An 11,871-nucleotide genomic window follows, 5' to 3' on the forward strand; every position below is an offset into this window, starting at 1 on the left:
TATCACAAGTTCATGTGGCTCAAATCCAGATTGCGACAGGCAGAGAAGGACCGTCAGTTGGCCCAGCAGGACAACCGTCTCTTCAAGCAGGAGTTTGGGGACAAAATCAACAGCCTCCAGCTAGAAGTGGAAGAGCTCTCCAGGCAGCGGTGAAGAGATCCTTTTCTAATCTATTTTCTGGGCTGTTCTTACCGTGTCTAGTAGAAAGCAGGCAGGGCGATGGCAAAAGGAGGTAGGGGGTTGGAGGCGGAGAGAGACAAGTGGTGTGTTAGGTGCCAGGCAGGCATTAACTCTGGGGAGGTGAAATGCTTTGTCAGATGGCAAATCTTTTTAACATGCATGTCTTTTTCAAGTTACAACTTGAAAAACTGGATTGGAAGAAAATGCAAAAGAGCTACGTGGTCAGCGGAAACCACCAGCAAAAGTGTCAACCTTATGTGGCAGTGGAATACCAGAAGCAGGCAGCTGAATAACTCTTGGGTGGAAATGAAACGTCAGGATATTTTTCTGAACATGGAAATGCCCGTGGGGGCTTTCTGCACTGCGGTTAGATTTGTTGGGCATCTGCCGATAATCATCTCGTTTGAAAACCGGCAGTGCTGGAGATGCAGGAGGACAGGGATCACCACAAGCTGCAAAACTTGTTTGGGACGCTGGATGGATCCTCAGTCTGCACTAAGGTCGTGTTGTAGGTTAGCCTGCTCTAGGGAATGAGAGTTAGCTGGATGTGTGCTTCAGAGCGCAGTCAGGTCTCTGACGGCAACGCCGACCTCTCCAAAGGCTAGCGTTGCATCAGACTTTCCACTGTAATAGCATCATTTGGAATCTAAAGCTAACGCTAAAAGCAAACAATTTGCTGCTCATCGGCAGGGATGTAGCAGCTAAGTCTTTGCCTAGAGTTAACGCTGAAGAGTCTGGAGCAAGGGGAGCAATCCTGGTTGTCAGTCTGGCAACTAGTGCTGTGAGTTGTTTCTTTATTTTTTTTTTCCTCACTTGAAACTGGTCTGAGTTTTGCTGGGAGGTGACCAAAAAGTTGGAAGCCAAGTGTAGAGAACTTGGCGAGAGCTACGATATTTTCCTCTGCAGTGTCATCAGTTTACCAGTATCAGGAAAACAGAGAAATCCTCTTATCTTAAAATAGAAGAGCATCTCTCCTGCAGCCGTGACGCATCCTTGGTTTGTTGCAAGGTCACTGAGATGAATTGTGTGGAAGCATTGCTGGATGCTTTTTTTTATTTATTTATTCTGTCCCCTCCTCCCCTCTTGGCACAGCTTTTTGTTTCCTTTTTCAAAAAGTTGCAGAGGCTACCCAGCAAACCAGCAAATGGCTTTCATCAGAAATCCGTGCAAGGTCCTGGGTGTGCATGGGTGAGCTTAGCAGTGTTCTTGGGTATAAAGGGGGAATGCAGCTTCTCTGCATATGCACCTTACACTGAGTCAGTTTAACTTACTTAGTGTAGCTACCTGGGGAGGAAATTGGTCTATTTTTGCATCAGTTGGACTTTATCTGATTCCTTTCTCGCTCAAGGTAAATCGAGATGACAGTGTGAAAATGATTGAATCTCCTTTACCGGGAGGCTGTACTGCTTTATTTAACTGAGTTTCTCAAGCAGTGAGTTATTGGTGGGTGCCGCAGTGAGTGGTGGGTAGTCTTGCTTGAATTATATTCCTTTAAGAGGAGACATGGCTTTTTGTGTTCATGGGGGTGTCGGTTTTAAATCCAGTTACAAAGAAGAATTCCCTCGCTTGGTTTGTTTTTAAATGTCAACATGGGCAAGTATTAGTTTCTAGATCTAAGACTCTACCAGCTTTACTCACTTCAGTTAGGCTATGTAGTTAACGAGGCTGTAGCCATAACAAGTTATTTAAAAAACTGTTGGAGCGGTGTGGGGACTAACAAGGTATTAATGGATAATGGCAGGTTTAATAGCAGTGAGGATTCTGAACGTTTTATGTACATAAAGTACATAAGGACTTTACCAAGTACAAGTCTTGCCGCTACTTTTACTGGGAGGTATGCGGTTTCTAGGCTTTGATTTTGGGGCAGGGGTCGTTCCCTACGGCAGCTATTGTATTTTACCCTTAATGCTTTCAGAAGACGGCGTTTCTAGCGCTTCAGTCCCTGACGGTCCACGTGCCCCAAGAGCTTTGTTGCTGTTGTGTGCAGGCAGGCTGCCGTCGTGGAGGCGTTGAGCTTTCTGGTGGCTCAGAGCAAAGGCTCTGCGACCCGCAGCTAGATTTAGAGCCGTGCTTCTCTTCAGCCTGCTTCGGGCTGCGTCAGGGACCTCAGATGTCCTTGACCTGCTGATTAGCAGTCCTCCCGAATATGCATGTGCTGCGCTCAGCCGTGTCTTTGTTCCCTCCGGCTCGATGTACCGCAGCACGTGCCGCGCGGGACTGACACAAAACCCTAAGCCGCGGTACCGGTGCGGATCAGCGGCCTGACTGCTTAGCAGTCTTGAAGGAGCATGTGCCATCCCTTCTTTACAGGTTAGGCTAGACCAGGGAGTTGATGGCAGTCCGTAAAACAGCATACGCGTCCTGTTTTCAGCCCACTGGGCTCGTCTCGCCTGCCCAAGCCCGCATCCTGACCTGCTGATGTGCTGTTGCTCAGCCAGCGTCAGCAGCAGGGCAGGCTGCAGAGTACTCACGGCGAGGAGCCCTCGGTTGCTTCGCAAGGGCCAAGCCCCGCTTTCAGGTGAGGCGTCAGAAGAATTGCTGCAGCTCTCGGGGAGGAACGGTCCCATCCATCCTGTGTGGATGGCTTCGGGAGGTGGTCAAGGACGTCGGCTTTGGTTTCACAGCCTGTCCTGTAGCAGTTGACGTGCTGAAGAATAATGTCTTTTTGAACAGGGCACTAATCCACAGTTCTGTATTAGATGAATAATGAAGTATTTTTTAAGGACTTGCAGGGATAGTCAACAGGTTTATTTCCTCTAAAATCATGCTAGAATTAGATGAAGAACTTCTAGATTTTTCCATGCTGACATATTATGGCTTAACACACTGCGAGGCAACTTTTTATTCAAAGAAGCGGTTTTCAGCTCTTGAGTTGGGGCTCAGTTGCTTTAGTGTAAAGAGAGGGTTAAATAGTTCATTAGCTCTCCATGTCAAGTGTTAAGGAAACCATAGCCTTTTTTCACAATTCCACCTCGATGTTCTAGGAGCCACCTTGAACTAGAACTGAAGCGGGAAAGAGACAGATGGTCACACAGTCACCAACGCAGCCAAGAAAACAAGAAAGGTGCAAAGAATTGGCTAAGACAGGTAACACGACTTTTATTCTTGGCTTGCATTTGAAGTATAGTTTCATTTTGCTCTTTTGCTTTTCCTGAGCTTTATTAGGCAACAAATGTATATTGTTAACGTGCCCCAACAAAATGAGCTTTGGAACTTTTTTTTACACATGCGAAATAGGCAGTTTATTGAGTTGAGCCTCACAAAAATATTGCAAGCGTTACACTTCATTGCAGAACATTGGTTTCATCTTCCAAGCTGGGTGCCTGACAAAATCTTGACTGTGATTGTGGTTTTCCTCTACTAGTTTAATAAAACCAAATGTAATACAGCAGGAGAGATACGGTACATGTTACATCTTATGAGAAGCAAACTTGATCGTTTTTATTTTTTGCATCATAATAAGGGAAATTTTCCCGAAAGAGGTAAATAGTAAAACTTGGAAGACAAAATAATCTCTCGACGGCATCACAAATCACTTGCAGTGCTCTTCTAGTGCTGCGCATCAGTGAATTCAGTGTTTTTTCAAGTAAAGAGCAGCATTCATCCCGAGAGTCAAACTCGTAGCCCCCAAGTGAAACTCCCTTTTTAGCAGTAAATTTGCCTTTGAAAGTGAAAATCTGCTCTGCAGCCTTTTCTGTATAATGAAACAGGCTCTTTTGCTGGGAACTGGCAGTAAAACAGTTGCTTTGGAGAACAAAACTTGTAACTGAGAGCTGTGAAGTAAGAGAAGTTGTTTCCACAGTTCTCATGTGTGCTGCTCCACGTGAGAGTGGCCTTTGCTGAGCTGGCCTGGGGTGCTTGAATGGTTCAATTTATTTTTTTTTTTTAACCACTATTACACCTAATTTCAGTGAAGGTATTTACGCATCATGAGTCATTTGTCAAAAAGTCACATTTGCTGTAACAGAACAGCTATAATCCAGTAGAAGGAATTGGGAACTAAGTGCGACACAGTTGGCCAGTAAAAATGAAAACAAGAAACCCCCAAACCCAAAACTGCTTAGTCTGATCTTTAAAGCAAAAGTTGGTTAGCTCTCTGGAAGGCAGAATAGCTACTTAGTTGACGTCCTGTCCCTGGGTTTGAGACCAGGTCACTGTGTGGGGTTATCCTCCTTTGCTTCGTAGGCAAGCGCTGTGACATGAGTGGCGCAGTAGGAACAAATGGGCCAACGTGCAAAAAAGCGATTTCAGAATGGACTTTTCTTTTGCCACAAAACTTGTAGGTGGTGCTTGATCCAGTGGAAGTTTGCATTTGCAGAAATTTTAGGAGCTCCGCTGAGATGGTAGTCACAACTCGAGAGCAACACACGCATGGGTGATTCTGCCAGCACTTACCACGCAGGCGGGAGGCTGGTTTTTGACAGTCGCGTTTCAGTTGGCGTTACGCACATTTGTGTCTCACGCTACGACCCGGGTCTTAGCTGGGGAGGAGGGGAGGATTTGTTTCCTTTCTTAGCTGAGCGGATTTGTCTTGCTGATCAGTCTTTAAAAAGCTTATTCAGCCTGTCTACCTTTTCAATCTCTGCTGTTAAATAAAAAAGGGTGACTGTGAAGTTTCTTGTATCTTCTAGTAAAAGGAGGTTGTTGGACATGTTTAAGAGTCCATCTCTAAAATGTGACATCAATTTTTTGTTCACAGCAAAAGGAAAGCATGTAGAGCTGCTCCTGGGGCGGACTGGTGTTTGTATGCTTTCACGTGTCCAGATACACCTCTGTGCCAAGGAGGTGCCGATCAGTATTCCTGAAATAGCAATGTAAAGTCTTCCTTTGCAGTGTAGCAGGGGTGAAACTGGAGTCTTCATATAGTTTGACTGATGGGTAAATGTTTCCTTTTGGCAGGATGGGAAGCTCAAAATCCAGGAAGAAAAAGCTAAACTGAAACAGCCGCTAAGAGAGGAGAACAGTGTCCTGCCACACAAGTACGGAAGAAAAGAAATCTCATTTTTTGCCTTCTTTTCTAAGTCCTCCTTCCCCTTCTCTAATTTCTTGGCTGACGGGAAGTTTGGGATGGTGCAACTTTCCTTTCTAGAAAGATTTTCAACCTTGTGCCGTTTGTTGAGGTCTCTTTGCTGCTTTTTCATAGCTCTCAAAGGGAAGAAGGAGGTTCTACTGCTTGCCACCAGTGTTTCTGGATCTGAAAAGCTCTCTCTGTCCCCCCATTTACCTTTGAATGTGTTTCTATATAAATCTGCTGTTTACTAATTTTTCTTACTCAGTGAACCTTCATAAGCCAAGTGTTGCAGAGGCCTGGACCTTTGGTACTCATCTCCAAAGAAGTTATCTTTGTTGGTGAGGGAAAGGAGAAGGGTTGGTGGATCAATGGCATTTGGAGCTAATAAACAGCAGCTTCTGGAAAAGAATAGAAGCTGTTGGAGAAAGAGAACTTGAAATAATATTTCAAGAAGATGGTTGTATAAAAATGTAGTTCAGGTAGCATGTTTCTAAGCTGAATATTACAGAGGAGGATTCTTGTTGTAGGATTTGCTTAGTATTTGAAAGCTAAGTTTCAGATTTGGTTTTAAATGTGAAAGGATGTTTTAGAAGCCCCAGGGAACAGCTCTGTAATGAGGACTTTGCTCAGGGATGGTAACAGCCTATTTGAAGTACTCTGAATGTCAGTGAAAAAGCGCAGTGCTCTGACACAGTGCGCTGAATGCCAATATAAAGTTAATCAGAAAAGTATTGTCTTCAAAAATAGCATCAGCTCAATTCAACTCTGCTCTACCAGATATTAAAAACCTTCCAGGCCTTAGATGCTTTTTATCCCTGTTTCACCTTGAGTGTTTAAGCAGTGCAAGCGTCAGGCTGCTGATTTGTCTGGAAGGCCTCAAAACACGTCTGTTGTAGGGGATCAAATGTTTTGCAGTAACGTGTTTAAAGCTAGTTTAAACTGTGCTTGTACCATCTAAACAGTCTTTTCTATGTTCATGCTCCCTTTCCTCTGCTCTTCTGAAGGCATTTTACAAGTTTTTCTTCTGCTCTTCCCATTTAGCCAGGAGTGCTGGATGTCTAAACAGCACCAGTCACATACGGCCTCTTTGCTTCACTATTTGACAAAGCTTATGAACATCTCATCTCTCATGCGACCAGACTTGGCAGCGTGGTTTTGAAGAAACAAAACCAAAAATCTGCATGGGTGGGATTTGAAAAACAGGATGAGGGAATTTTCTGATAATTTTTTGAAGAACCAGATGTTTTTCTTAAATGATGAGGTGACCGAAGTGCCAACTCCAAGTGACAGTGTTCTTCTCTTGTAGGTTACTGAGCGGCACGCAGGAAGAGCAGGTTGGTAATTGTTTTTCTTACATTGAAATACTGAAGGGCAAGGGAACTGAGGGGAGCTCCTGTGTTGCTGCAGCATCTTCCTTGCCCAAATACCCTGAAGTTTGTCCTTCGGGTTGTGCCTTGGTGGCAGGATTTGTCTGTAGACTCCATAGCAGCAATTGCTCCCTAGTGGAAAAAGCACTGCTTACCTCATTAGAAAAGCTGGCACTCCTGCACCTACATGAGTTCTTTTTACCTCCTCAGCACAAGCAGATAGTTTGTTAAACTAGTATTAACCCCTTTTATTATTCCTTTGCCCCTGCCTTGCCTGGGTTAGGTTGTCTAAAAAGAGCAATGGAAGCATAATATAATTTAGTGTTGGTGAAAATGGCAGTGTTTAACCTCCTTGGTCTGGGCTAGTGTTTTGCCGGTTGCTCTGTAGGCTCGAGGGAGGGGTTGTTTTGGTCAGTTGGTTTGTTTTGGGTTTTTTTTCACATACGTCAAGTTGACCAGAATCCATTCTTTCTCCCCCGGGTGCCCGGCAAAGCACGGCTAGATCCCTAACTGTCAATGAGATTCTGCAACACTCGCCTTGCGTCCTGTCTACTGGCAATTTCTACATCTGTCAGCTTTTTCACAGTGAGAAAGATGTTTAGTTCCTGCCTTGTTGCTGGGCCAGCAGCCTTGGTCTCAGCCTGAAAATCGAGCTGCGTGGTTCTCGGTTCAGGCAGCCGTGCTGTGCTCCCCCGTCCGCCCCGTGGTGTAGCCACCACGACTGTAGATCATCCTGCAAATGCACGGTGGTCCTGTGCGACCGCGCCGCGTGCTGTGAATAGAGAGGGGTTAAAAACACAAGCATGTGAAAACTTCCTCCCTGTTGTAAGATGCAGACCAGCCACGGAGCTCTAATACAGGTGCCATGTAAAGCAGAATATCTTGGTTTTTACTTGGGGTTTAGGAACAGCTGTCAGGACTTGGAAACACTGAGATCTGCCAGCTCTGCCAGGAAGAAGGCAGCCGAGGCAAAAAAAAGGTAACTGCGAGGACTTGTGGTGAATGTGCGTTTCCTCTGATTTTCATTTTCGAATAGCACAGGTTTCCTACTGGTGACTTGGGACAAAGAAATGAGCCCTTTTTTGAAGTCCACTTTACCCTTAAAGTAAACTTGTTAATCAGTGGTCGCTTGAGGGTTCCCCACCCTGCTCTGTGTTCTGTGGTTCGGTTTCCCTTCCCCTTAGCAGCTTCTTCCCTTTTTAGCTAAGTGGGGTTTTTTTTCTGGGATCAATCAGAAGTGAGAATAGGAGGTGTTGACACTTGTTTGTTATTTCTCCACTTAAGCCACCTTGCCTTTTTTTCTTTATTTTTTATTCTTTTTTTGTGGCTAAGCTCCTCTTGCTTTCCTCACTGCTTTACAGTCTGAATCTAGAGGGATTACAAGAGAGTTACCGAAAAGGGTGTTCAGTGGGAATGCTGCCTTCATCCAGATACTTTCCTCCACTGATCCTCAGGAGCAGGTTGCAAGGAAACGAGTCAAGGTGCTGATAAAACTGCTGTCTGTGCAGCAGGCGTCCTGGTCACACTGGTGCAAGTACTTTAGGGAGAGCTGGAAGGCGATGTCGGGTTGTGTTTTCCCCTAGCTGGTGTGCCAAGACCTGAACCAAAAGTGAGCAGGGAAGAGTCCTTTCGGGCGGTGCCAGGATGGCCGTCTGCGCCGTACGAGGCACGCAGGGCTCTGCCCTCCGCACCTGGTTAAAGGTGAACCAGTATCTTGATTCCACATAGGTCTTGTGAAATTTTTTTGGGGGGTACTGTGCAGCACAGCGAGGCTTTACCTGACCAGGAAACTTTCAGGCTCATGCAGAGAGGCTGTGTCTGCCCAAATGACGGGTGATGAGTTGCTGCTCCTCCGGGCCGGGTCTCCCAGCTGCAGCTGGGTTTGCAGTTCTGCCTGGCACAGAGACGGGTCTGGCAATTGGCAATTTTTGCCAGAGTGAATTGCTGCTCCCAAGCCAGCCTGTGCCGCAGCGCCGGCAAAGACGGCGTTCCTCGACGTGGTCAGGAGCCAGCCCTCTCCTCCCCAGCGCTGCCGTACCATGATGCTTAGAACAGGCAGTGAGGGGGGCCCCCAATTGCCCCCCCAATCAACCCATGAACCTCTCCTGTTACGCATGTGGGAACTCTGTGTAGGGTTTCTAGGCGTTCCCGCTCCCCTGTGTTTATCTTGAGAAAACATGTGAGTTCAAAGCAAAGCAAATGCTGCAAGCTTTGTATCTGACTTTGACACGTTTCCAAATGCATGTGCACATTTAAATACTCATCTGGGGTGAGACTTGTTGTTCCAGTGTATTATATGGCTACAAAATACACACGTGCACCTCTTGTGACAAAATGCTCTAGCAGAATGAGCCAATTAAAACTCGAATGGTTCGTTATTGGTAACTCTGACCTGCTTTATTATAAGCCTTCACCTACTCTCATTTGACCTAAGGAGCTTTGCAATGAAGTGGTCCTGAGCCCAGGAGCAAACTTAGGGTCTTCAGAGGGGACAAGAGTGGAGTTTTGGAGCATCTTTAGCCCAGCAGAGGATTTGGGTTGACTGAATGTTAATGAGAGTAAATTTCTTTGTGTTGCTTGTGTCTTGAGCATCTTCTTAATTTCTCTGTGCTCTTCCTGCATTGCAGAACATCTGCAAGAACTGCGGTGGCATCTTCTGCGAAGCCTGTTCAGCGAATGAGCTGCCTCTCCCGTCTAGCATTAACCCTGAGCGCGTCTGCAATCCCTGTCACAAGCAGCTCATCCAGCAGTATTCAATAAGTCCCTTGTAGGGGACGGGTTGCAGAGAGAGGTGACAAAAAATGGTTGTAGCTGATGACGGTTTCTGGAGTTCTTGGGGGGGAATGTGAAGAGAAGACACTTGCCTGTGTTGTTTGGAGGTCAGAGGGGAAGCAGCTTCGTGGTGTTTACAGTCTCTTGTGACTAAAACAACAGCCTGAGCCTTCCCCGTACAAAAATCTGCCTGCTCTCAGACCTGAGCTTGTGCTGGGGACAACTGCTTTGGGAATGTCGCGTGAAGTAGCCCCAAGGTGTGCCCGAGCAGCCTCGGGGCACAGTGAGAACAGAGAGCCCCCACCCAAAAAAAGAGCTGTGTACGTGTGCGTGCAAGTCGGGAACGTTCTCGTCCTCGAGCGTGTGGGGTGAAAGCATGCTGCTGCTAAGCACAGGCTCACTGAAAGCAGAACGGGAGCATTTTTAATCCTCATGTCTGGCTGCACTGGAAGTACCATTTCCCCTTTCCCGGTTGCCTTTGACAATCTGGCTCAGCCGTGCTGCATCAGTGCCTGCGTAAGGCGGCCAGGTAAGAGGCCAATAAACACCTTCTAGCTTCGTTTCTTTGGCTCAGCCCTCCGGCCGTGGGCTTGCTGTGCATATCAGTATCTAAAAACCAAACAAAGCTGTGAAAGTTCTCCTTCGGTGTTTTAGGGGCTGGGGTGGGGGGGGGGTGTAGGTGGTTTTGAGGCACGCACAATGCGAGAACTGACGACCTGCACTGATCAGGCACAAAAGTGCCGTAAGGCATCTCTGACGTTCCTCTCAGAGACCCTCACTGTGACTTCGTGACCACGCGACGGTGGCCAAAGCTAAGGGTGTAACTGTACTTCCCATCTTGCTGTGGTGACGGGACGAACTGGATTCCCAAGTATTTAGATACCAAATCCTCACCATGACACAGAAGGTTTAGGGCCACTTCGATCCACCTCTCCCCCTTGTGCACGTGGAAAAGTCATTGTAATAAACCTGGCGTTTCACTTTTTTTTTTTTTGTTAGATCAAAATGAAAGTGAGATGAAATTGGAATGCTTTTCACCTACTAGAAATTCTAATTTGAAACATAGTTTAAAGAGGTTTCACTGTTCATGCTACATCATTATTTGTTGCTGTTACCTCAAGGAGTTTTATGTTACTCCAAAAAGCGGTAGTGGCTTCCTCATGAAGCACGTAGCATGTCATAGTAGTGTTTGGTCTGTTTTATACTGGAAGCCTACTTCAGTCTTTAAGACCACAGAATGTTTTGTACTCCACAGAAAACCAATGTATTTATATGTGACAAATGCATTTGGTTTTGTACAGATTTTATTAGGGGTTAGTGGTTTAATTCCTCAGAGGGGATTTTCTATTCATTAGACTGGCTGGAACCGCATTAAAAAGCGTGTCAGAGCTGAGGCTATTTACGTGGCTGGTGCTAGTTTGTACCAGGAATTACTCTCCTCTAGTTCCCTCTAGGCCTTGGCATGTTCAGCCACCCAAGTTTTCCAGCTCCTCTCGGTGCCCTTCAGAGCCAGAGCGCTTCACGGGGGGGGCAACTTTAAATAGTTTTTGGGGTTTATTTTTTTCTCCTCGTGGTGTTTACCAGAGATGTTTCCTTGCTGCTATCCCTTAAAGTAGATTTCTAGCTGTAAACAGCGTTGAAATATGAAAAGCCTAGAACTTGGGTGTGGGCACACTGCTCTGATGGGCTGAGACACCAGAGGTGAATGGAGAAGACACTGGATTTAGTGGGGCTTTTTTGGGTACATCCTGTACACATCTGTGAGCTTTCACATTCCAGCATCCAAACCCAGCGTGACTCATCCCACAAAGAGAAAGTGAGACCCAAGCAATTCCCACCTTAGAGGATTAAACTGGAAGCAGGGCCTTTACTGTAAATTATTTTAATGCAGGTATATCCAGCATTTTGCAGTTCCAAAGCGACAGCTTATTTGTGACCTGTACCCAGCTCTTGACCATCCCGGCAGGAGCGGCTGCCACTCTGCTTGTTGGAAGCGATGGCTGTGCCTGTTGTTCATGTGAAAAGCAGGACAGCTCTTGAGCAGGTCCTCGGAAGTCACGCGAGATCCTTACGAACGAGCAGGGAGGAGGGTGAAAATATCCCACCCCTTCAGAACGCAGCTCTGGCGGCTGAAACGGAAACTGGCATTTAGAAAGGTCAGAGCGAGACTGTGCTCGCTGCCAGCTCTCTGTGTCAGCACTTGCCTCTTTCCTGCTGCCTCAGACTGCAGTGAATGTCTCTGCCTGCAAGTACTGCGTGTTACGCTTCGTGATGCTGCAAATGTTCAAGGCACGTTTGCTCAGGTACTGCTTGTAATGCTAGAGTGTGGGTTGACGCCTGGACTTTTGGATTGTGGGGAGCGGAGGGCAGTTCTGTGGATCTTAATTTTGTTCCACACAATAATAAAAACTTGGATTATCTGTATCCCGTGTCCTGAGTGGTCTTTCCATCCCATTCTGCTTTGGCTACGCGTATGAAAGTGTTTCAAAACCAGTAATAGATGACAGATGCTTACGCAGATTGAGAGAAGCGTGGTAGGAG

At 46.4% G+C, this 11,871-nt stretch overlaps 1 protein-coding gene across 8 annotated transcripts in view; it reads left to right on the top strand.

Moving 5' to 3' along the window:
* The window catches only part of RUFY3 (RUN and FYVE domain containing 3), a 58,427-nt gene extending 46,673 nt beyond the window's left edge, over nt 1-11,754 (top strand). For 2 of the 8 annotated variants that reach the window (XM_075039156.1, XM_075039176.1), the window contains exons 13-18: nt 30-149; nt 3,165-3,267; nt 5,080-5,159; nt 6,498-6,525; nt 7,463-7,537; nt 9,186-11,754. In XM_075039156.1, coding sequence (XP_074895257.1) covers nt 30-149; nt 3,165-3,267; nt 5,080-5,159; nt 6,498-6,525; nt 7,463-7,537; nt 9,186-9,329 — 550 coding nt within the window. In that variant the 3' untranslated portion in view covers nt 9,330-11,754. Of the gene's footprint in view, nt 1-9; nt 962-3,164; nt 3,268-5,079; nt 5,160-6,497; nt 6,527-7,462; nt 7,538-9,185 lie in introns of those variants that run through there. The other 6 variants (XM_075039166.1, XR_012652087.1, XM_075039187.1 and 3 more) reach the window with 6 other exon arrangements.
* Nucleotides 11,755-11,871: the final 117 nt, after the last annotated feature.

The sequence above is a fragment of the Buteo buteo genome, chromosome 1 (genome assembly GCF_964188355.1).
Source record: "Buteo buteo chromosome 1, bButBut1.hap1.1, whole genome shotgun sequence".
In the NCBI taxonomy this organism is placed as follows: domain Eukaryota; kingdom Metazoa; phylum Chordata; class Aves; order Accipitriformes; family Accipitridae; genus Buteo; species Buteo buteo.